The sequence below is a fragment of the Centroberyx gerrardi genome, chromosome 22 (assembly GCF_048128805.1).
Source record: "Centroberyx gerrardi isolate f3 chromosome 22, fCenGer3.hap1.cur.20231027, whole genome shotgun sequence".
Lineage (NCBI taxonomy): Eukaryota > Metazoa > Chordata > Actinopteri > Beryciformes > Berycidae > Centroberyx > Centroberyx gerrardi.
In genome coordinates this window covers 20952183-20973227 of record NC_136018.1, presented here as the reverse complement: position 1 = coordinate 20973227, position 21045 = coordinate 20952183, and the positions used below count along the sequence as shown (strand labels likewise).

The 21045-nt window shown below is 42.1% G+C and overlaps 3 protein-coding genes across 3 annotated transcripts in view; 1 reads left to right on the top strand and 2 right to left on the bottom strand.

Moving 5' to 3' along the window:
* The window catches only part of prkdc (protein kinase, DNA-activated, catalytic subunit), a 42241-nt gene extending 37516 nt beyond the window's left edge, over positions 1 to 4725 (bottom strand). The window contains exons 1-15 of the mRNA XM_078291550.1: positions 4719 to 4725; positions 3937 to 4013; positions 3751 to 3855; positions 3581 to 3655; positions 2952 to 3060; positions 2726 to 2838; positions 2498 to 2597; positions 2291 to 2346; positions 2099 to 2129; positions 1855 to 2012; positions 1495 to 1641; positions 1032 to 1196; positions 734 to 902; positions 460 to 509; positions 179 to 298 (exon numbers count right to left, since the gene is read on the bottom strand). Of these exons, the coding sequence (XP_078147676.1) occupies positions 179 to 298; positions 460 to 509; positions 734 to 902; positions 1032 to 1196; positions 1495 to 1641; positions 1855 to 2012; positions 2099 to 2129; positions 2291 to 2346; positions 2498 to 2597; positions 2726 to 2838; positions 2952 to 3060; positions 3581 to 3655; positions 3751 to 3855; positions 3937 to 4013; positions 4719 to 4725 (1482 nt within the window). The remainder of the gene's footprint in view (positions 1 to 178; positions 299 to 459; positions 510 to 733; positions 903 to 1031; positions 1197 to 1494; positions 1642 to 1854; positions 2013 to 2098; positions 2130 to 2290; positions 2347 to 2497; positions 2598 to 2725; positions 2839 to 2951; positions 3061 to 3580; positions 3656 to 3750; positions 3856 to 3936; positions 4014 to 4718) is intronic.
* A 2182-nt stretch (positions 4726 to 6907) lies between these two features.
* drc2 (dynein regulatory complex subunit 2) lies at positions 6908 to 11260 on the bottom strand. The gene is made up of 8 exons (XM_071924099.2): positions 11114 to 11260; positions 10451 to 10618; positions 9298 to 9467; positions 9065 to 9203; positions 8664 to 8861; positions 7808 to 8026; positions 7554 to 7706; positions 6908 to 7195 (listed from the first exon to the last, which is right to left on the bottom strand). The coding sequence occupies exons 1-8, from the start codon at positions 11258 to 11260 to the stop codon at positions 6908 to 6910; spliced, it is 1482 nt and encodes a 493-aa protein (XP_071780200.2).
* Positions 11261 to 13637: 2377 nt separating this feature from the next.
* arhgap29a (Rho GTPase activating protein 29a) overlaps positions 13638 to 21045 on the top strand; it is a 42193-nt gene continuing 34785 nt past the window's right edge. Inside the window, exons 1-2 of the mRNA XM_071924059.2 lie at positions 13638 to 13790; positions 15248 to 15656. Of these exons, the coding sequence (XP_071780160.1) occupies positions 15347 to 15656 (310 nt within the window). The 5' untranslated portion in view covers positions 13638 to 13790; positions 15248 to 15346. The remainder of the gene's footprint in view (positions 13791 to 15247; positions 15657 to 21045) is intronic.

Below are 21045 nucleotides of genomic sequence, written 5' to 3'. Positions count from 1 at the left end.
CATACTTTGTCAGTGAACTTTTATTTACTACATCGTATCATGGTTGTACTGAATCATGAAGCCCATATCGTATATATCGAATCATATGATGAGATAAGCATATCGTCCCATCCCTAATAATAGGCTATAAAGAACAAAAGTAATGGAAAAAATACTATAAAGTTAGGCAAGAACATACCTTCAACTGATCACAGTCCAGAAGGCTCTTGTACAGGCCAAGGTAGTCCTGACTAGACGGGACGTTCCACTTCCCAGTACGCATTTGGGAAGAGCCCTCACCATTCCCAGGGTCTTTGTCCTGAGGAAAGAACAACAACAGTATGTTTGAGACACCGTTCACCCATCTCCAAAATAAAAAGCTAAGATTTTATGAGACAAAGCAAAGTCAATGAATGGGACACTGACTTCCAGGTGTGGATTCCATTGTTAAAATAAACATGCAAAAAAAAAACGTCTAACCTCAGAAAGCATGATGGGTTTTGAGCAGACACGGATCAAGCCCTGGTGCACTGAAGAAGAAGCAAAAGTGAATGATGCATTTTGGGATTTCATTGTTAAAAAGTTAAGAAAGCACAAATATGGAAGGTGTATCCATGTTTCTGTGACAAAGCATGACCGCTGAATTCAGGTTCATCATTTTCCCAGCTGTTATGTGCCAACAGAAACATAAAAACAACATTTTTACTGATGTATGAAAGGCATTTTTGGCCCAACATGCCCATGAGCAACTCACCCACAGAGCTGATAAAACTCCACAGGACGGGTCCCTTAGATGCCATGGCCACCAGCACCTTCAGGACGGAGCGGCAACACGTAGTCTGCATCCTCTCACTGTACTGAGGGAAGGTGTCAATCTGAACCACCAGGAGGCGCTCCAGCAGAGGCGTATACACCTCTGGGATCTGAGAACATGCGGATAATAAGTGTCAAAATGAAAACAGAGCATCAGCATTATTAGCATTATTCCACAGTTGGTACAGGTGAATCACAACGCAGTATATATTCTGTAGCTGAACTAATGAGGTCGCTACCTTGTCCAGGTGAATGATGACACTGGCGATAGAGTCCAGGAAGCTGGGCAGCTGGTAGAAGCTGTCGTCCTCCCTGTCAGACTCAGTCAGGTACATCTGTTTGCAGCGCTGGATCAGCTCTGTGTACATCAGGTCCACGTCTTGAGGGCAAACCTTTTTGCATGGCTACACAGCAACAACAAGAATGTACAGTTAGCATTCTGAAACACATCTATACTGGACTAAGAAGTCTAGATTAAATGTAAACTACAGTAGAGGCTCAAATAAACATCCGACCTTCAAACTGTCCAGTTGACTAAGCAGGCATAATGAAACCAAATTACGCTTGGGCCAATTTTCGATAATATTGAATACTGCGATATTTGAATGTGAATATCATGACATTTTCCGCTGTATCGAGTATCGCGAATAACACTGACACAAGCAGAGATAAAAATTCAAGCAAACAAAGTGATAAACATACAGCTGCAAAGAATCCATATCCCCGTATGGCGATAGACAGTTCTTTGTGTGTGGAGTCCATGGTCTTTATAATGGAGCAGAACTTCTGCATGAAGAACTTCAACTTGCTTTTGTGCTCCTCAATGTTCTCCGCCACCAGGATCGCAACCTGAAAATAACCATCCAAACACAGTAGGGGTATGAGAATTTGGAAATCTCTAGCTGCTCCATTGACAATGAATGAGAGTCATCAAAAGGACTTTTATTTTATCATAGTGCTAACAGTTCTCAACCAGAAGTGAAAGTCCACACAGTTTCTGTGCATGTGCATGTGTGCATGTGTGCATGTGTGCGTGTGCTGGAAAAGCCCTTAAGTGTTTACCTGTTTAAGGAAGGACTCAAGCGCATAGTAGCTGGTCTTCTTCATCTCAGCATTGATGTGTCCACAGAGCTTGGACATGACGTCAAACACGGCTCTGTAGTGGTCCATCAGGCAGCTGCTGAACTGGCCTGCATGCTTGGCAAATAGTCTCAGCCCAGCTGTCGAAGAAACAGAATATGCAGCTGCATTCATACAGTTTAAGAGAGTCTGATGTCTATTTTACAAGGGAAATTGCAAGCCTTACCAAAGGTGACGGCATAGCGACTCATTTCCGTCTACAATAAAGATTGAGAAACAAGCCATTGAAGAGGAATGGTATTAAAGTGTTATATGTTATGTGAAATGCAATGACACAACAGCACAGTGTGCAATTATAATGTATGTTCGTAAACTTGGACAACATGATCTCACAAAGTCTTTTTTCAAGGGCATTTACCTGTGGACGGATCGTCTTCAGGGCATACTGGAATATTTCCTTTGATGTTGCTGGGTCTGCGCAAGTCAGAGACACAAACCATTTGAGAACAATTCACGCCGCCATAGACAAAGAATCAAGAATATACTCCATGTGTGGCTGTATAGATGTGAAATAAACTGCATATTTATACAAAAAAAAAAAGCTGCCATGTATGTGATTCCCCACCTTCTTCCATGGTTTTAGTGAAGTTGACCATCAGAGCAGTGATTCCTCTCAAGCATCCCGCCACAACAGTCAGTTTTGGCTCCTTTGTTGAAGAGGTCATCTGAAATGAAAACATGAAAGGAAACCATGACTAAATAAATTTCCGACAAAGACATATTTACTTGCATTTGCCGCTTGGCAGTTGTTATCGGATATGGTATTTCATATCCATGCTATCTACACACATACCTGTTCTTTTAGCTCTCCTAGATAGGCTTTGTAGAGTTTCTCAGAGTTGTTGACCATCTCACTGGGGTGGACCTCTCCGAGAACTCCCAGCAGCTCGTAGATTTTACCAAGGACTATTGCGATGGTAGCAAAAAGAGATTCAAATGGTTCAGTAGTTCATATTTTCACCATCTGGGTAAAGTCATTCGGGTGAGATGTTAAAACAAAAACAGAAGGGAAAACTCACCCGAATCCGCTATTTTGTTCTTCTGACAGAGCTCGCTGTAGTATCTGTTGAATATTTCACAGACTCTCAAGTCTGCGGCGACGCTGGAAGCCTTCGTCATATAAAGAACCTACGGAACAGATAGGGGGATATGTCTAACCAGAGTGTGGCAACACTAAGGGCATGGTTACAGGACATCCATTAATTTTAATCCTAATTATATTCAATCCCCTTGTTCAGACTGGCATACAAGTCTCTACCAAAGCTAGTAACAAGAAAGCCAAGACAATAAGAAACACTTTCTGGAGCTTCTCCATTGACAACTAAGAAAAGACACACTATGTGAACATAGTGTGCTATTCCTAAAAAGCCCTAAAAATAATCAAAGTAACATAATAGCTCAGCAAAACATTGCTTATTAAAACTCGGTGTGCTTATACCACCTTCAATTACAATAGAATCTTCTTAAAGTTCATATTCACAAATATCGACTTAACCGTCATAAGACCGTGTGATTTGCATGGGAATTCTGTTTAGAGTGGATTTCTGCTTTAGGTCTGAATGCATGTTCATGTTGATCACACTGACACTGACACACTGAGAGGCTGACATTCAAGAAAGATACACAAGATGCGGATAAAAAAAACAACCTTGATAAGGAGCTCCAGCGCCGGAGTCCTGCATTTAGCTCCTTTATCCTTTGTGTACACAACCATGCAAGTGTCCTGTAAAGAAAGTGGACACCATCATTTTTCAGGAAATCAACTTGTACCTTAATTTTGGATGAAACATTCAATATGGCTCCAAATGGAGGACTTACCCTAATATCAATGGCGTAAGTCTTCTCCCAACCTTTAACTCTTGGACGCATCCTCTCCAAGAACTTATCCAGGAAAGATATGATCTCAACCCGGGTGTCCCGGAGCTGGAAAAAAGCCGTTTCTGTTACCAAAAGAATAACTTAGCTGTTTGTTATGTTATTTACTGGATGTTCGCAGATACCTACCTCGTCTGACCCCAGGGATTTTCTGAGGAAGATGAGCAGGCCATATTCTTTTGAGAACAGTAAGGATGTCTGTAAAGCTTCAAGATGAAGATGCAAAGACAGTTAGAATCCAAAATAAATGTAATGACCCAATATTCCAATGAATGATATAAAAAAAACCCTGCTTTTGTGTACTATTTAATATTAGCATCTCTATCCCAACATTATACCTGTACAAGGGGACCACCGCTTTATTTCATCTATGAATTGTTAAACCTATGTGATATTAAAGCCTGTATTAGGGAACATTTGCTACTGCCTCCAACAGTGAAGAATATGCTCCAGCCCCTTGTCGATTATCTTACCAATATATTACAACTCTACAGAGAATATACCCAATCCACCAAGCACCACTTATTCCAATACAATTTTAACTTTCAGAACAGGTTCGCCTGTTATTCACACAATTATCTCCCACCGAAATTAACCGTGGAGGGCGGTAGCTAAGAGTGTGAACAAATCTCAAATTTCAGAATTTATTGAAATAAAGGGCTGCTTGCTAATCACTTGCATGCCGAACTTACCAGTAGATGCTACCGGTTCACAAAAGTTCTTTAGTCATGTTCTACGAGGTATGTACTGGTTGTCTATAAGCAAGGCCTCATTACATTGCCAGATTTTTAATTGACTTCGGCGTGGAGTTCTCTACATACGGGAGAACGGAATGTATCGAGTATGGCTATGTTGCTTTTAAGTGCGTGCGTATTTGGGTTTGATAGAAAATTAGCTTCACTAAAACCGACCTGTCATGTCAGGAAGACCCGCCTCCTTGCACCTGATAATGCATTGTAATAGAAAGTACTTTCCCCACGTTACATGTTGGTAATATTAATAGTCTGCATATTATTACTGCATGTGCTAAAAACGACGAGTTTGGTGTGACCTTAGTTTACGGGTGCAAAGTTCCACTGAAGCTACTTCTCTACTCTTACAAGATGCTAGCTCATGTACGTGTTCTCCCGGGGTTTGCCAAACACCATTCAAAATCTGTCAGTTTAGTGATGCCTTGCTTATCCGCGACCGTGCACACCTCGTAGAGCCTCATTTGAAACTATGTGTAATTCGTTACGTCGTTTTGGTGAATTCGGTGTATAACTGATCCACCAAGCAGCACTTCTTTTGGTTAAAATCTCAAGTTTTATAACTGGTTCAGCCTGCTCATTCCCCGCCCACCACGGTGCATTTTGGCGGAAGAGGCTAGTAGGAATAACAGGCGAACCAAGTCTAATAGTTGACATTTTATTGAAACGAGTGCTGCTTTGTGTATCAGGTGTATGCCGAACTGAAGCTTGGCTCCTTGAAACTCGTAAAAGATCTTAAGTTATATTCTACGTAGTGTTTAACGTTTGCCAATGAGCAAGAAAGCATTAAACTGCCGGATTTGTCAATAAAGTTTGGCTCACACTTCTCTTCATTCAAAAGAGAATGGAACAGGGGCGTAAGACGTGCAGGATCTTAATAGCTTCACAGTCTTACCAAGTTCATTCTCGGTTGGTGTTAGCATGCATTCCTGTCCCAAATCACCGACAATATCATGACATTTTAAAGCTGCAGCTCGTGTGTCTTCGTCTGAAAGTGATTCGTGGAGTTTCAGAAGAAGCCCTTGAATCCCTCCATCAACGTTGCTGCTGGAGGAAGACATAACCGGAGCAATTAGCTAAGCTAACATCACAAGCTTGAGCTGAACATAACAAGAGGAGCGCATTCAAAGATAACTATCTACTGAGCTTGCTAACAGTGTCTGGCGCGCTGTGTCAAAATGAGTGTCAACACAGAAGGATGTAAGGTGTATATTTTTCAAAATAAAAGCCCCCATGAACGGTCCAAAGTGGGCTCTCAGGTGACCTAATGCGCCCTCTAGCGGCCATAGAGCTGGGCTAGTTCTTTCATGAGTAAGTTGTCTCAGTGGTTTTATTACCTGAAAATAAATATTTTAGAGCCAAATGTCCAATTACACAAATGCTTACTTTCTTAATAAAATGTTACCTATGTTGATTACAGCAGTTTAAGTCAAAACACTCTAACGTAATATTTTTTTTATGTTTTTGATACCTGAAAGTATCAGTAATAAGTAATAAAATCTTGTTTTTGTTCCCCTCATTTTTTTTCTTATAAAGTACTCAAAATAATTATACATTGTGACATATAAAAGCAAGGGTCAGCTATAACCTGATTTAAATTTGAATGGTTTAGTCAAGCTATGTGCTCAGGGAAGGGACCTTGGTCAGGAATACCTTTTTTGGTTAGAAATACCATTATATTCATTCTTTTCTGAATATATATTATTTTGGTACCTTTTTTTTTAATGTGCTCTGTGCACTCCCAATCTCTGCAAGACTTGCTGTTATTAGTGTTGGCTAAACATCTAAATGCCAGTGTTCCATCAACAACTTGAGACTAGACTGATAAACTGAGCTTCTCACTCATAATGACCGACCCAGAATAGGCTACTACCTGTAAAATGTAGTTTCTTGTCATCTAGGAAAAATGTATCATAATCAGCTAATATCTGTTTAAATGTGGTAAAGACTATGGTAGCCCATCTTGTCATCTAGGAAAAATGTATCAGAATCAGGTAATATCTGTTTAAATGTGGTAAAGACTATGGTAGCCCATCCTGTCTGGTGCCCACTCTGCTGGGCATGGTCAGAAACGCCCAGAAGCCCAGCAAGAAGAAGCAAGAACAAATAAGCACAAGGCACAAATTTCAATATATAAAAAAAAAAGTTGTGTTTTATAATGTCCATTTTGTTTATTTAATATTAATACATGCCATTTAACAGGTGCATCAAGACAAGGAGTAAAAGGTGTCTTGAAAATGCAATAGATGTTCTTTAAACTTCACCTGTGTTTTCTCACCACCACATATAGACAATACTGTAGCCAAGTAACAGATGTGCATTTTGTTGCCCCTGTCGGTCTGTATTACAGTTTATGTTGTTGTTATGTGTGCAGCTTCAATGACGGTGCGATGTCTGCGCTGTCTGTCGGCAGGTGCCGGTGTAGCGATGGTGGGCTGAGACACCATGAGCAGGGAGTTGGGCTGGCTGAGGGTTTCGCCGCTGACAGAAATGCCGTCCAGGTGCTGACGCAGAAGAACCTGCAGCTGCTGGTTCTCTCGCTTCAGAACCTCTTTCTTTCTCCCCAGACACTGTCGCTCCAGCAGAACCTTATGGTAGCGCTGCCAGAACCGCTCTAAATCTGGGTAGTCCAGTATTGCCTAAAGGCGGAGTCACAAGGATGAAAGTGTTGAACAATTAAACAGCATACTTGAAACCTGCAATAAGCGATATCAGACCTTATAACCAATCCTGAAACTAATGTGTGCTATGTGGAGGTTTCATTGAGACCAATATCCACACAGCAGCCAGCTGTGTTGCTGTTTTCACCTCTTTTCTAAAGTTGTTGTCAAATTCCTTCGTAGGAATCCGTAGTGCAGTGGCTTTGCTGTGTGTTATTTACAAATGTGTTGCGGTTTCTGTCGCCCTCTACTGGTCAGAAAAATCGCTTATTGCAGCTTTAATCAACAGTTATATTACATGTACGTTACATAAAACTGTAGCAGAATCATTAACTACCTTTGCTAGTTCCTCAGATGGTGGCTCTGTTGCAATCAATCTTTCCTGGCTTTGTTCCTCCATAGTTAGAGAGGAAGCGTAGAACGGCAGGACTTTTTCACGCTCGCTTTCTTTCTTGCGGCACATCTCGGCGAGACGTAAAATCTTCTCCCCCTGGATCACACCGCAGAGGGCACAACAAGCATCGAGCAAAAAGATAACAGGAATGAATGCCAAGTGAAAATGTGGACAAATGACTTCTGAGAGATAAACACCTTAGCAGCAATTCCCTGCAGTTTCTTGGCAGCAGCGTCGCTCTGGACAGTGAGCTTGGTGAGCCGGCTCCTCTCCGCTGCGCGAGCCCCACTCAGCTGGGCCTTGAGCTGGCGGGTCTGCAGGGTCACCTCGTCCCTTTTGGCTCTCAGCTCTTGTGCAGCCACCTCACTTTCCCTCTGGCTGGAGCTTAGCTTCGCCCGCAGTGCGCTGATCGAGTCCTGAGAAATCAGACCAGTGAGGCGGAAGCACTTATTGAGATCCACATGTCTTACATGAGACCTGTCCAGAGGTGACGGGACAAACAAAACGAAGCAATATGGTACAAAGAAATTCACTTCAATGACATGATGACACAAAGTTGCACTCTACTATCATATCTTTGATCTTGGGTTCAAATGCATTTGTTGTTTGGTGTTATATGTATTTGAGTGTCCTGACTACAGCTATACAAGTAAAAGGTATTAATATTACTACTACTAATACTAATGCTACTGCTATGACAACAACGATTAGTAATAATGATGATGACATTATATTAAGATGTAAGGGAAGTGTGTGTTTTTTAAACAGCATCTTATGCATATATCTTATGATGAGTGTGTTAGTGAGTGAGATGAGTGTGTAGTATCTAAGGAGGTTCAGGAGAGGATTATCTGATCGGGAAAGGGTGGATTCTGGAGAAGTTACTAAAGGGGAGATCTTGGAGATGATGGAAGCGTCATTTGAGGGATTTAATTGGTTAGCTCTGCCTTTCCTTTTGAGGGAGAGCTGGAGGAGACACACTAACAACAAACAATACATGGTGTGTCCTAACTATATGAAGATTCTTCTCAAATATTACATCTCTGAACTGACCTGCATCTTCTGCAGCTTTCTCATCTGTGCGTCAATCTCTTGAGCATTGCGCTGGTCACGGGCGCGCAGTGACTCGAAAGCGATGTGACGATCATCGGTGGCCTCGGTGTAACTCGACAGAACCTGCTGGACCTGACGCCTCAAGCTCTCCACCTTGCTCTCCGTCTGCATCCGCAGTGCATGCTTCTCCTTGATGCTCTAACCAAACAGCGGAAGGAGATGACAAACAAAACAGGGGTTGCTTGAATCCAGAGATTCAAAGCAAACATTTCATATTTTGTTCAGAAAGGTTAGAGGTGATGAAAAAAGAGCTGACACCCAGTGTGAAGATCTTAAGGCAGGGGGAGGTTTCAGATATCAGTCATGTTGATTACAATGAAATCTGTCTTTCTATGAGATACCCTGTGTTTGATGGCATCCCGACTGCTCTGGTATTCCTGTTGGGCTTCACTGTCCACCTTCCTAGAGCGCTGCTGCAGGGCAAAAGTCCCATCCTCCAAATAGGCGCTCTCTTGCTGATGCAGTGCCAAGATCTGCTCTCTGAAAGACGCATATAAAGCACAAGGCAGAATATGGATAACAATGCAGCCTATGGCATTTGTAGTCAAAGTGTCAGAGAAGAACACACACACACCTCTCAGAGTTGAACTCGGAGCTCAGCTCCTCCAGATCGCTGCTCCAGTGTTGCTGCAGGGACGCCAGCCTCCCGCTCTGCAGAGCCAGCAGCTGCTCCACACACTGCTGGTGAGAGCGCAGAGCCTGGGCCGACTGCTGCTCCGCCTCCTTCAGGTCACTCACCAAGCACTGCAACACACGGAATGATGGAGTGACATATTGAGATTATAATAACACATGTACACAGAGATGGGCAGTATTTAAATTACAGGTATTTGAAATATGTATTTTCATTACTTTTGAGTATTTTGTAATTTGTATTTGACCCGAGTGAAAAAAAAGTATCAAGATACTTTTGGGCATAGTATTTTTGTATTTGAAATACTTAACTTATTTTTTTAGAATATGTAAGAAGTCTAAATGAAATGGGCAGTTCCAATATTTAGATTTTCATAAGTTTTGAGATGCAGTCCTGTTTTGACTGTTCCTATGGACATGTGTAAGAAAGAAAAGAAAAAAACGCACACCTATGTTGTTGAGGTGCTGGCTTGCAGGGCATAAACATCATTATGCCCTCATGTAACACATGTCCATAGGAAGGAGAAGCTGCACACTCGTAACTCTGATGCAAAAGTATGAATTTCATACTTTGTAAAAGTATGAATTTTATACTTTTTGCATCAGAGTTACGAGAGTGCGGTTTCTCCTTCCTATGGACATGTGTCACATGAGTTGCTTGATGCATGTGCCAGCTGGAAGTGACTACATGAGTCAAAAGCAAGTAAACAGTGATTTGATAACTGTTAAAATCTATGGAAAATGTACTTAAAATCAACTAAAAAGAAACAAAAAAAGAGAAAACAGTGACTTGTTAAAAAATATGTTCATTAAACATGTTCATTAAGAGGCAAAAAAGATAACAGGTGTAGTTTGTTTTTTCTCCTTTTTCTTTTATGCAAGGCAGCTGATTGGGGCTTCATGCTTGATTTATTACTAAACACCTAAAGGCAAATGATACATTTAATGGTCATGTATTTGTATTTTGTATCTAGATACATTTTACTGTATTTTTGCTCATCTCTGCATGTACAACCCACTGATATCAAGGCAAACAACACTATCAAAAGCAACTTTCATGTGGGAATCCAGCAGGAGTTGGAGCATGAAGTCACCTTGATAACACTGTCCTTGCAGTCCAGCACCCTCTCGAAGGTCTGACTGAGCACGGCGATGTCACTGCGCAGCTCAGCGTCGCGCGTCTGGCGAAGCATGGCCCGCCACTGCTGGTTCAACTTGTGCAGGTTGACAGCGGTGTTCTTCTCCTCCTTCTGCAGCTTATCCTGATTTCAAGAGGAAGGGAAATAGGTTTAAGTGGAAGGTGTACACTACCAGTCAAAAGTCTGGACACACATGATTGAATGTACTATGTTTTTCAATATCTTCAAGCCATTTTGATCTAAAGGCTTATGCTTAAATGCTTGAAATGGACAAATATAAATAGTGAAGTTGATGCCTATGTATGAATTTCTTTCCTTTCCATCAAGGCAAAGGGTGGCTAAGAATCTATAATATAAGATAGCTTTGATTTGTTTAACACTTTTTTGGTAACTGCATAATTCCATTTGTGTTATTTCATAGTTTTGATGTTTTTACTATTATTCTAAAACGTGAAAAATAGTAAAAATAAAGAAAAATGTGTGTCCAAACTTTTATCTGGTAGTGTATATAGAGCTACTAGCAAAAGAGTAGAAAATGTAGGCTTGAAATCAGGAAATTTTCTTTACTGTTAGGCTAGATTTTATATTGGATTTGTATGAATGCCGTGTCTGCCTTACCTTAAGAAATTGTGTAAGCATTTCCTCTTTCTTTCTGGCCATCTCCTCCTCTGCCTGGGCTCTCTGCTGCATGTAGAGGAGCCTCTCCTCTTCGGTCTTCCCAGCCAGCTTACCCCCTCCACCTTTTTTAGCTCCCTTCTTTGGCATTATGCCACCGTCTCCCTCTCCTCCTGGCGCTTTGTTTGACTGACGTTACTTTTATCTGACTGCAACACACCTCTCAAATGAGACACAGTCATTTTAGTCATGCCATAGCCGTTTTATTTATAGCTAACGTTACCTAGCAAGTTTTAAGCTAGCAAGTCTTAAGCTATGTTTGCAACAAGATAACGTACAATGGATATGGTTTCTGATAATGGTTTCACACTCCACACGGTTACACACCATACCTGTGAGTTAGCCTACATTATCCTGTACTAAACCCAAAATACACCTCCAAATGAGCAATAGTTCAACATTTATTTGGAGCCGTTAAATTATAATTTTCCTAGAAACAGTGAGCGCTCGTGAAGTCAACTCGCCACAGCTGTAACAAATTGACGTAAATAATATTTTTGTTAATGCTTATTTGCAACCAGTACCCGTCTACCTAATTCAAACTGGTACTATATTAATTTAGAAAGCCCTGAACAAGAGATAGCCATAGTATCAAGTGTTTTCCATCTTACCTGTGAGCAAATATCATAAAGTGGGACTTCTGCAACTGGAGTTTGTGTACGGTCTCCTAGCAACAGCTTGAGTTCCGGATATGGGGTTTGTAAAAAATAAATAAATAAATAAAAACTAAAACACTGTGGTCATACAAGTTTAAGTTTATTTATTCATGTATTTTGAATTAAAATATATCAAATAATTATGAAAACAAAGAAGAACATTTGCGAAACTGTACATTACTACGTAAACTGCATTAATGAGAATAACACTGGATTATTATAATGATAAGATACATCATATGTAACCAGCAGTGACAAAGTCGAGAGCACTAAACCATTTTCCATAAACAGCTAATAATAAGACTTATTACAGTATTTGTTACACTATTGTAAAAATGCAACAAACAGTGACCAAATTCTCTGGTGCTGATCAATCTTCTCAATTTACATGTTGACACGTGGTAACAAGCCAATCATCTCTTTCGCATTATTCCAGCATTGACAAAATCCAGTCCAGGCAGAGTAATCTAGGCTACCTAGCAACACTTGTTAGTTGTCAAGAAATTTTCCCTTCATGTTTTTCTAGTTTAACCATGAAATGTGCATTAGCAGAATGCTTTTTAGCCATTTTAAACATTCATGTAAATAAAAATTAGATTTTAGCTGGCAGACACATATATACAATTAATAAAGTTTTTGGAATGCTTTTATTTTTGCCTTTTGTGTTTTGAAACTTTTATCTAAATAGAAATCAGATTTTCATCTCAAACCACAGTGTACTGCTACAACCACAGTAGACAATAGCTGGGATGCAAATACATACATACAATGTGTGTGTGTGTGTGGTGCTGTACTTACAGTATATGTACTGTGTATATATATATATATAAATATATATACACACACACACATATATACACACACACAGATGTAGGCTACATAACAGAACGTGCTGTTCTGCCTATGTGCATATACACATCCAATTAGAACTGGGTTTCAATTAAATTCAAGCACTTTGAAAGGACCATGAAAACCTTCCACTTACGGCCTGTAGATGGGGTAGCAGTGCAAACTTAATGTGAAGTAGCCTACAGACTTGTTATTCACAGGCCTTTATATAAATGGCAGGAATTTACAACCCAGGCAAACGCAATAAAGTTTATCTGCTGTCTCTATAGGAGGCCTGCTATACACCATTTTGTATCTCTGGATTGTGTTTTGTGCGCACACAAAAGTGAATGCTAATTAGTTAGTGTGGTTAGTGGGTTTTAATGGAGTCCATTTATTATATTTTTAATATTAACGTATTTATTATTGCGTGAATCTGCTGACTCCTGCAATTTTGAGGGATAACAAGTCAGACCACAGATTTCAGGTTGGTCATAGTAGATACGAGCGAAGCAAAAGCTGCGTCAAGCTTACCAGAGTTAGCCAGACTGATAACGGAAATACGTTGATATTGCCTTCAAAATACAATTATGATGTTTGTAACACGGGGGAAAAGATGGCGTCTTACACATGCGTTCATTGAGTTTTTGAGATTATTAATGTATGCTGTGAAAAGGATTGGAATTGTACTTTCATCTTCAAATATATTCTGTCTCTTCACTTTATGTTACAACCACAATACAGGTTCGTCAACAAGGGTTTTTTTTATTATGAAAGCAGAGACCGGAAGTTCCTTGTTATATTCGGGCTAGCTTGACACTGGTTAAAGCAGAAGACACCTGTTGTTAGGGGAGGACTCCACACTAATCTCCACCACACATACACCAATCACAAGTTATGCTCAACATCACATGGAAAGAGGAGGCGATTCAACAAAGTCAGAGTTTAGTTGAGCTGCATTGCTCCTACAAAGTCCAGCTCGGGACGGTGAGGGGTTTTGGGATACGGTTACGGTTTAAAAGGTATAACGTTGTCCTATAAAATTGGATTAAGTCGTGTTTCCCCAAGACTAGCCACCGGCCACGCCACCACATCAGGGATTTCTTTAGCTGCAATGTTTCAAGATTCAACGGCAGGTGTGTATTTTGTGCGTATTAATTTATAACCTCTGTTTCGGTACAAGCCATTTGCTGCTAATAAATACTATTTACTTTATGTTTGTTAAGGCATTCATACATGGGCAACGTCTCGAGACCGTATAAAGTTAGCCCCCGATAGGTACGCCGAACCGCATTAAAAATCTGGTAGTATAATGCTGCCTTGTTTTGCGGCAGAGCTACATACTGGAATAACAGGATTTAGGAAATTAACGTATCTGAATCGTTAGCGGCACTCATCTATTCGGCATACACCCAATACACAAAGCGGCACTAATTCCAATAAAATTTCCACTTTTAGAATTTGTTCGCCCGTTATTCCCGGACTCTTCTTCCACCAAAACACACGGTGCAGGGCGGTAACGAGCAGTGTGAACCAATTCTAAAAGTTGAAGTTTTATTGAAATAAAGTGCTGCTTGTCATATTATCTATATGCCGAATTTACTAGAAAACCTCAACAATTCGTGAAAGGTATTAAGGTGGGTTGTACCTTGTATGTAACATTTCGCCGATAAGCAAAAATCATTACACTACCAGATTTTATAAATGGGAGTTTGACTATACGTTCTTTCTTTACGTCCTTTCGCCAGAAGGAGACTCGAGACAATGAGAACTTGCTTGTCTTATAAACTGTGACAACAAACGAGGCTAGAGACTCAAGGGTGTAGACAGGGAAACGGTGTAGTGTAGAATCTGCTCACTCAAACATAGGTGGAATGTAACGTCCCAAGTTTATAAGGTAAACAGGGTACCTGGTTTGCACAATACACGGGCAATCTGTTGTTTCATATGAGGTGCTGCATGTGTGATAAAGATTCACAGCCAAATAATGTTTTGTAGGGTAACACTTTTAGGGTACAACATTGGAATCTGTATATACACAGTTTATCAATTTGTTTGGTAAATAACAGTTAAAGAATATCTTCCTCAGCGCTGTGTGTCTGTTTTGGTCTGTACTGTGTTTCATTATTGTATTAAGGCCAAGGGCGTGTGGAGAAAGATTGAGCACCACCACAGCAGTGTGATGTGATGTTTAAGATGATCTCACACCATGTCCTGAAACAGCACTGCTTGTGCATTGCATTGCATTGCATTGCAGCGCTACTGAAAAATGGTCTCGCTGCACAGCATATTTTCTTCTGATAGATACACTTAAACTCCCTGCAGATTCACTGTTGGCGATTCCATGGGAAATATGGAAGGTGTGCCTGTTGAATGTTGTCAACAAATAGCAGTGACAACCCATTTGAGTGTGTTGTGGACACATGGAGAGATGTGTAATGTTGCAAAACTGAAGTGGGACTATGAATTGTACAGTTTTAGTTGCTGCTGTTGGATGATGTGTTCTGCTGTAAACCAACACTGGTGACTGGATGATGTGTCATAGCTGTGTGTGCATGTCAGGGTTAAGATTCTCCTCCCTCCCGCTTGGCAGGATCGTCCATCCCTCTTCCGGTGCAGTGCTGGGTGTGAGAACGGAGCCGAACCGCGGGATCACAGGTGCCAGGCCTAAGGGCCACCCGACCAAGAGGGCATGCTGGCTGCCATGCTGCGCCAGAGCAGCGGAGGAGGAGGCGGTGGTAGCGGCGGTGGAGGTGGAACCAAACTCTCCCTTGGTATCTCCCGGCTCTCCAACTCCAGCTTGGGCTCGGCGGGCCCCGCCGGCGTGGGCCCCTGGGTGCTAGGCAGGGCCGCCAAGAGCAGCTCGGTGAGCTCGGTCAGCTCCGGCTCGGACAGCGCGGACATCCCCGCCTCCGACCCAGACTACATCATGCAGCTGGTCAACGACGTGCGCAAGTTCGCCGACGTCCTCCTGCACCTCAAAGAAGTTTTCAACTCCAAAGGTAAGGTTTGGACAGAGTAAACACTGTCATCAAGGGGAATTTAGGCATAGGTAGACGCACTGTTCTGCTTTTTTTTTTTTGCAGTAACTGCGCTGTTTCAACCGCATTTTGTGCTGATAATGAAAAGCAGGTAGTGCAAGGTGCTCTTTGATTCCATAAGGAGTACAGCAGCTGCCACACACAGTAAACAGTAGTTATGTGCAACTGTCAAACACTTAAAAACTACCACAACACAGCCAACTACTACTACTACACACTTTACTACTTTCTCCATTTTCAGCACAGAGTCACAGCAGCTACCAACTGTTCTACTGGATGTAGGCATTCCAAGAAGTTAAATACTTCTCAGTTTCTTCATGACATGAACACGGCAACATGGTTTAAACCCTGCCGCCTCTTTGTTGTGGTTTGTTGGATCACCAAACAAGCAGTGCCTTCCTCTTAAAGGTTCTCCAGCCTGCCTATAAAGATGCTAGACGCAGCGTTTTTTTCTCTCTCTCCTTTGACTTTAATGTAAAAAAAAAAAAGGTGCTGGCAGTTCGGAAAAAACAGAATAGTGTGAACACAGCCAAGGGGATTTATAACGGAATGTAGCTGCCAGTCAACTCTTGTGTACACACTGTTGCTTTCACCACAATGTACACAGCCCCCCCCTCCCCCTCCCCACAGACACATACACACACACACACAAGCACCTATCTACCTGTTATGTCCTGCTCTGGCCTTGGCAGTACGGTCAGTCAACCAACCTTATCTCTCCTTTTCTTTAGCTCGCTCTGTGAAGCAGAAAATACAGTTCACTTTAGCAGTCACTGACACTATTGAGGCAGAATTTCTAATACACTTACAAAGTGATAAGCACTTTGCAGAAAATATTCTGACGCATGTATCAACAAATTCAGATTGGTGTAGCTGGTAAAATCAGCAATCAGGTGTGTTTAAAAAAACAAACCCTAATTGGAACATGACTCATACTTAAAGCATCTCTGTGCAAAACAAAACTCGACGCAATACCATAACAAGTTAGTTTTGCTTGAGTTTGTTGTAATTCCGCATACTGCTAGGCCGCTTGCTATGCTTTCTGAGATCAGTTGGGGTAAAAATATACCCCAATTCAATTTGTAGATGGATTGAAAGAAGTGACATGATTATTTCTACATTTAGGTGCATGATCTTTCCTTTAAAGTCTTCCAAAAACACACTGTGCCCACATTAAACACCTGCAGCGTTCAAGAAGAGAGAACTATTGTCATCCCAGCTCTCAGAGAGAATAATACACTCTCTAAGCCAGTAATTAATGGGCTTCCCTTCTTTCCCCATCCATGATCAAATGAACTGTTTCCAAACCATAGGGGAACACTTTTAGAGAGCGGAGTGAGACTTACTGCCGTCTGTGTGTGTGTGTATGTGTGTGTGTGTGTGTGTATGTGTTTGTGTGGGTGATTATTACATTCCTGGGCTCGGTATGGTCGGCGTTGGCTTTTGGATCAGACCCAGATTTGCTAATCCCTAGCCGGGGTAAGAATGGTCTGGGAAGAGGGGGTGAAGGGGTTGGAGGAGGAGGAGGAGGAGGAGGAGGGGGGTTAGGGTGGTGGTGGTACCCCCCACCCCCCCACCCCCATTAGCGCTGTGCCGTGACGCCCAAGGCCTGGAAAAAAGGAATCCCAGGGCTTTTTTTTTTGTCTGGAGAGGTCATTGAGGGTGCTTGACCTGGCTGGACAGGCTGGCGTTTTTAGAGAGCTGGACTTGTGACCGGCCACTTTTTTTTTTTTTTTTTTTTTTTTTTCAAGCTCGAGGGACTTTTCAGCAGCCTGTCAGCGTCCCACAGATCAAAGCAGTAAATCAACATGCGTAAGAGAGCGGGGTCTGCTGGTTTATGGAGTGGAAGGAGCCTTTATTTTAAATTAGAAATATCCCTCTGGTGTTCTCGTGGTTCTGTTTTTAGCATAGTTCATAAAAAAATAGCTTAAGTGGTTAAGTGTTATCCACAATAAATACAGCAGGTTTGATGTGTTTAACAGCACATTGCTCCTGGCACACACAGGCCCTCACTATGTAACAAGCTTGCATAGCTGTCATAGTAGAAATTTTGTCCGCGCAGCTTGTTTGCTGATTTATTACACGGTCGGCAAGAAACCGGTTTACATTATGCATTCTGTCCAAAATTAAAACCGCATAGCACTGTGAGTAGAACGAGCTTTGAAACGTCAAGCCTTAAATGGATTGGAAAACCAACTGATGAAGACATAATTCAACAACTTGTTAAGATGTCATCACACTCCGCCACTAATGTAACTGTGCAGCACGAGCTCAATTATGCAGATGCAGTCGCTGAAGCTATAATGTGACTGTAAAATTGGAGCATTCCGGTAAGAGAGCTTATTTTGGCTAAACACAGGAAGGGCAGATTTGGGGAAACCAGGCTAATTGCCCTGTAGAAAAATGAATTCAGGGTAAGTAGTGGCAACAAGAACTCTGAGCCTCAAACTAATTTTGAACTCCATGAACGGATGAAAGTTTGACTTATCAGTGATTATTTATTAGCGTTGATGAGGCACTGGACACCAGGCTAAATTGAGATATTGATGTCTTGTGTTCGTGTGGAAAAGCACTATGAAAATAGGCTTAAAGCTTCTCGCATGTTATTTCACCGTTCATTCAAATAAGCTCAGGCTAAACACAGGAAAAGGAAAGACTATTAACACATGAGTCATGGGTCACGCTCCAGATACATAAATTAAGGAAATGAGCTTTTCTGATGTCGGTCCTATCGGGATGGTTTGTGCTCGTGGTCAGTAAACATCTTCAAAGTGTCAGTGTTGAGGTTGAGGGGGGGGCGGGGCTTTAGCAGAGCGTGATAACAGACTGTTGGGAATCACTGGCTTGTGCTGTGATTGGATGTGATTTAAATCCCCCTTCTAATTTATGGCCATATTGTCTCTACGGCACTTCACAATAGTTCGAGCCTCTCATTACTCTGGCCGCTCACCGAAACAGAGGGGAACCGTCTGTTTTTTTGCGGCCCGCGCAGAGCCAATAGTCAAGAGCAATATCCAGTTCAGAGGCCTGTACCCCCTCGCAGCAGCGCCTGCATTCACGGTCAACGATGTGAGTCTGACACCCATTGTCACAGGAGGCATCCCCAGTCTCGCACGCCGGCGCGAACTGGCAGCTTCTGCTGAAGTTATACTTTCCCATGTTAAGAATAGCCGTGGCCTCTGGGATTGGTCCCTGGGGGGATTCCTCAGCCAATCCCATTAAGAATGCTTTATTTTTAAAAAGTTTTTTCTTTCAGCGCATGTCGACCTTAAATGGCGATTATTATGTGGTCGCTGTTCAGTTTTGGTCAGGGGCCAGTGACGCATGGCTAAATTTTGTGGTTTTTTTCCAATGCCTGAGAAGATTTTTTTTATTTTTATGGGTCTCCATTGTTGTCAGGCGAACGTCGAGGGCCTGCCAGCTCTCTTCTCGACATCTCCGCAGCCCGTTGGATATTTCAATTCCTTTTTTTTTTTAAGCTTGAGAACCTGTCCGGCGGCCACTTGTGAAGGACATGCCGGTAATTGGAGGGGATTATTATTGTGAGGTTCGTCTTAGTCGGGGTCACGGAGGACGTTTGGTGACCTGATGAGTTGTGGGGGTCACCTCTGCGCCCTTTTGTGGTCGACGGTAAGAATGGGGCCTCTAAAGCATCTCCGGCGCCCCGTCCGAGGATTAGCATGACAAACGCGTCTATTTTGAGATTCGTCCCCTCGCACGTCTTCATTCGGCAAACAACCGTCTTCACACGCTCGTCGAGTTAGATGCTGATTTTTGTTTTGCTCGGTAGAAGTAGTGCAGCTCATGATCTATTTTAGGAGCGAGTGTGTTGTGCTTGGCAGGGCCGGGGAGGGGAGGACAGGTGTGTCATCGGTGTTTATACGCTCCTCGACTCCGCCAAGCAGAATGATGGCTGGTTTTGTGTGCGTCAGCCATTAAAGAATGGAAACAACCCCGGTGAGCAATTGACTCGGTGAAGCTGAAGGGAGCAGGATGCTAAAGGAAAGCTTTTTACCTTTTTAAAGAGACACTTCAAGTATGTAATCAACTATTATTTATCTTATTCTGGATCAACCTGTATACTTCACGTACAGAGGAGTAATTGTAGGTCAAAGCAGGTCAGATATATAGGATCTTGTTGAACCATGCGTTTTTAAATTTAATGAATAACTTAATGCTCTTCCCTCTGCAGTAGAGTTTGTGTATCAGCTCTGGGTCGGCCTCTTGTTAATTTGCACTTCTCTGACAGTCCATGTGACGGTGTTTTTTATGTATGTGTTTATTGTTATTGCCTCGGCATATGTTGGCTTGGCTTCACCACTATAAAGCAAAACTTCCCTCTGGATATTTTGAGATTTAATCTAATCTACACTATCTTTTCCTGCCGCCTTACTAGTTATATCCCTCCACCCCCCCTATTCCCCCTGTCTGGCATACCCTGCCTTCCTGCAGAACAAATACCCGCTTGTTGCATTTAGATGATAATTTCAGAGTGAGCAGGTAGGGGTTCAGTCTTTTTGCTCAAGTACACATGGCTGTTGACGGCCACTTTGACTGCTACAGGGATTGATCCTGTGACCTTTCAATTACTGCACAGCCTTTTTAACCACTAGGCCACCCTGCCACCAATGCACCCTGCCAAGGAAACCTCTCCACTGCTCCAATATAGTGTAATACCCGGCATTCTTTCTGTGGAGGAATGCGCAGCTTCTGTGTTTAGCATCTCATTATACAAACATACGGTTTTGTCATGCGGTCACTTCGACTCCGTCATTAGTCACAGTTTTAATTAGTGTCAATGTTAATTATATGACTCGCATGCCTCCTGTCAGCTGTGTGGGACGAATATTGCCTCATTTACTGTGGGGTGACTTCATCTGGATGTTGATCAGTGCGGGTTTTGCTCGCAGGCTCTCTCCTTACTGTGAATATAAGGTCTGGGATGTAATGATTAACAGGTAGCTGCTGAAAATGCTCCACAGGTGTTGTGTAATGTATAATGATACACTGTAATGGACCTGACAGCTCAGTGAGTGACTGATTTCCAGGCGGCAAGCCAAAAATGTTTTGGGACTTAGTGTTTTTTGTTTTTTTTTCTCATGTCATTGTCAGTAAGAAAAATGGTACAGTAATTCTGGATTATATAGTTGGCTTACTGCTTTGCATTTTGGCTTCTTTTTTCTGCTTTTAGTTGAAGTATGCTGTACGGATGAGGGGAAAAAACTTTTTTTTTCCTTTGGAGGGGTGGGGGGCGGGTTGTGTGGGGGGTATTCCGCCACGATACCAAAGCTTTGTGGGAAAGTGACTCTGGTCTGGGTCCTCAGAGAAAACCCAAATGCTATTTCAGTGA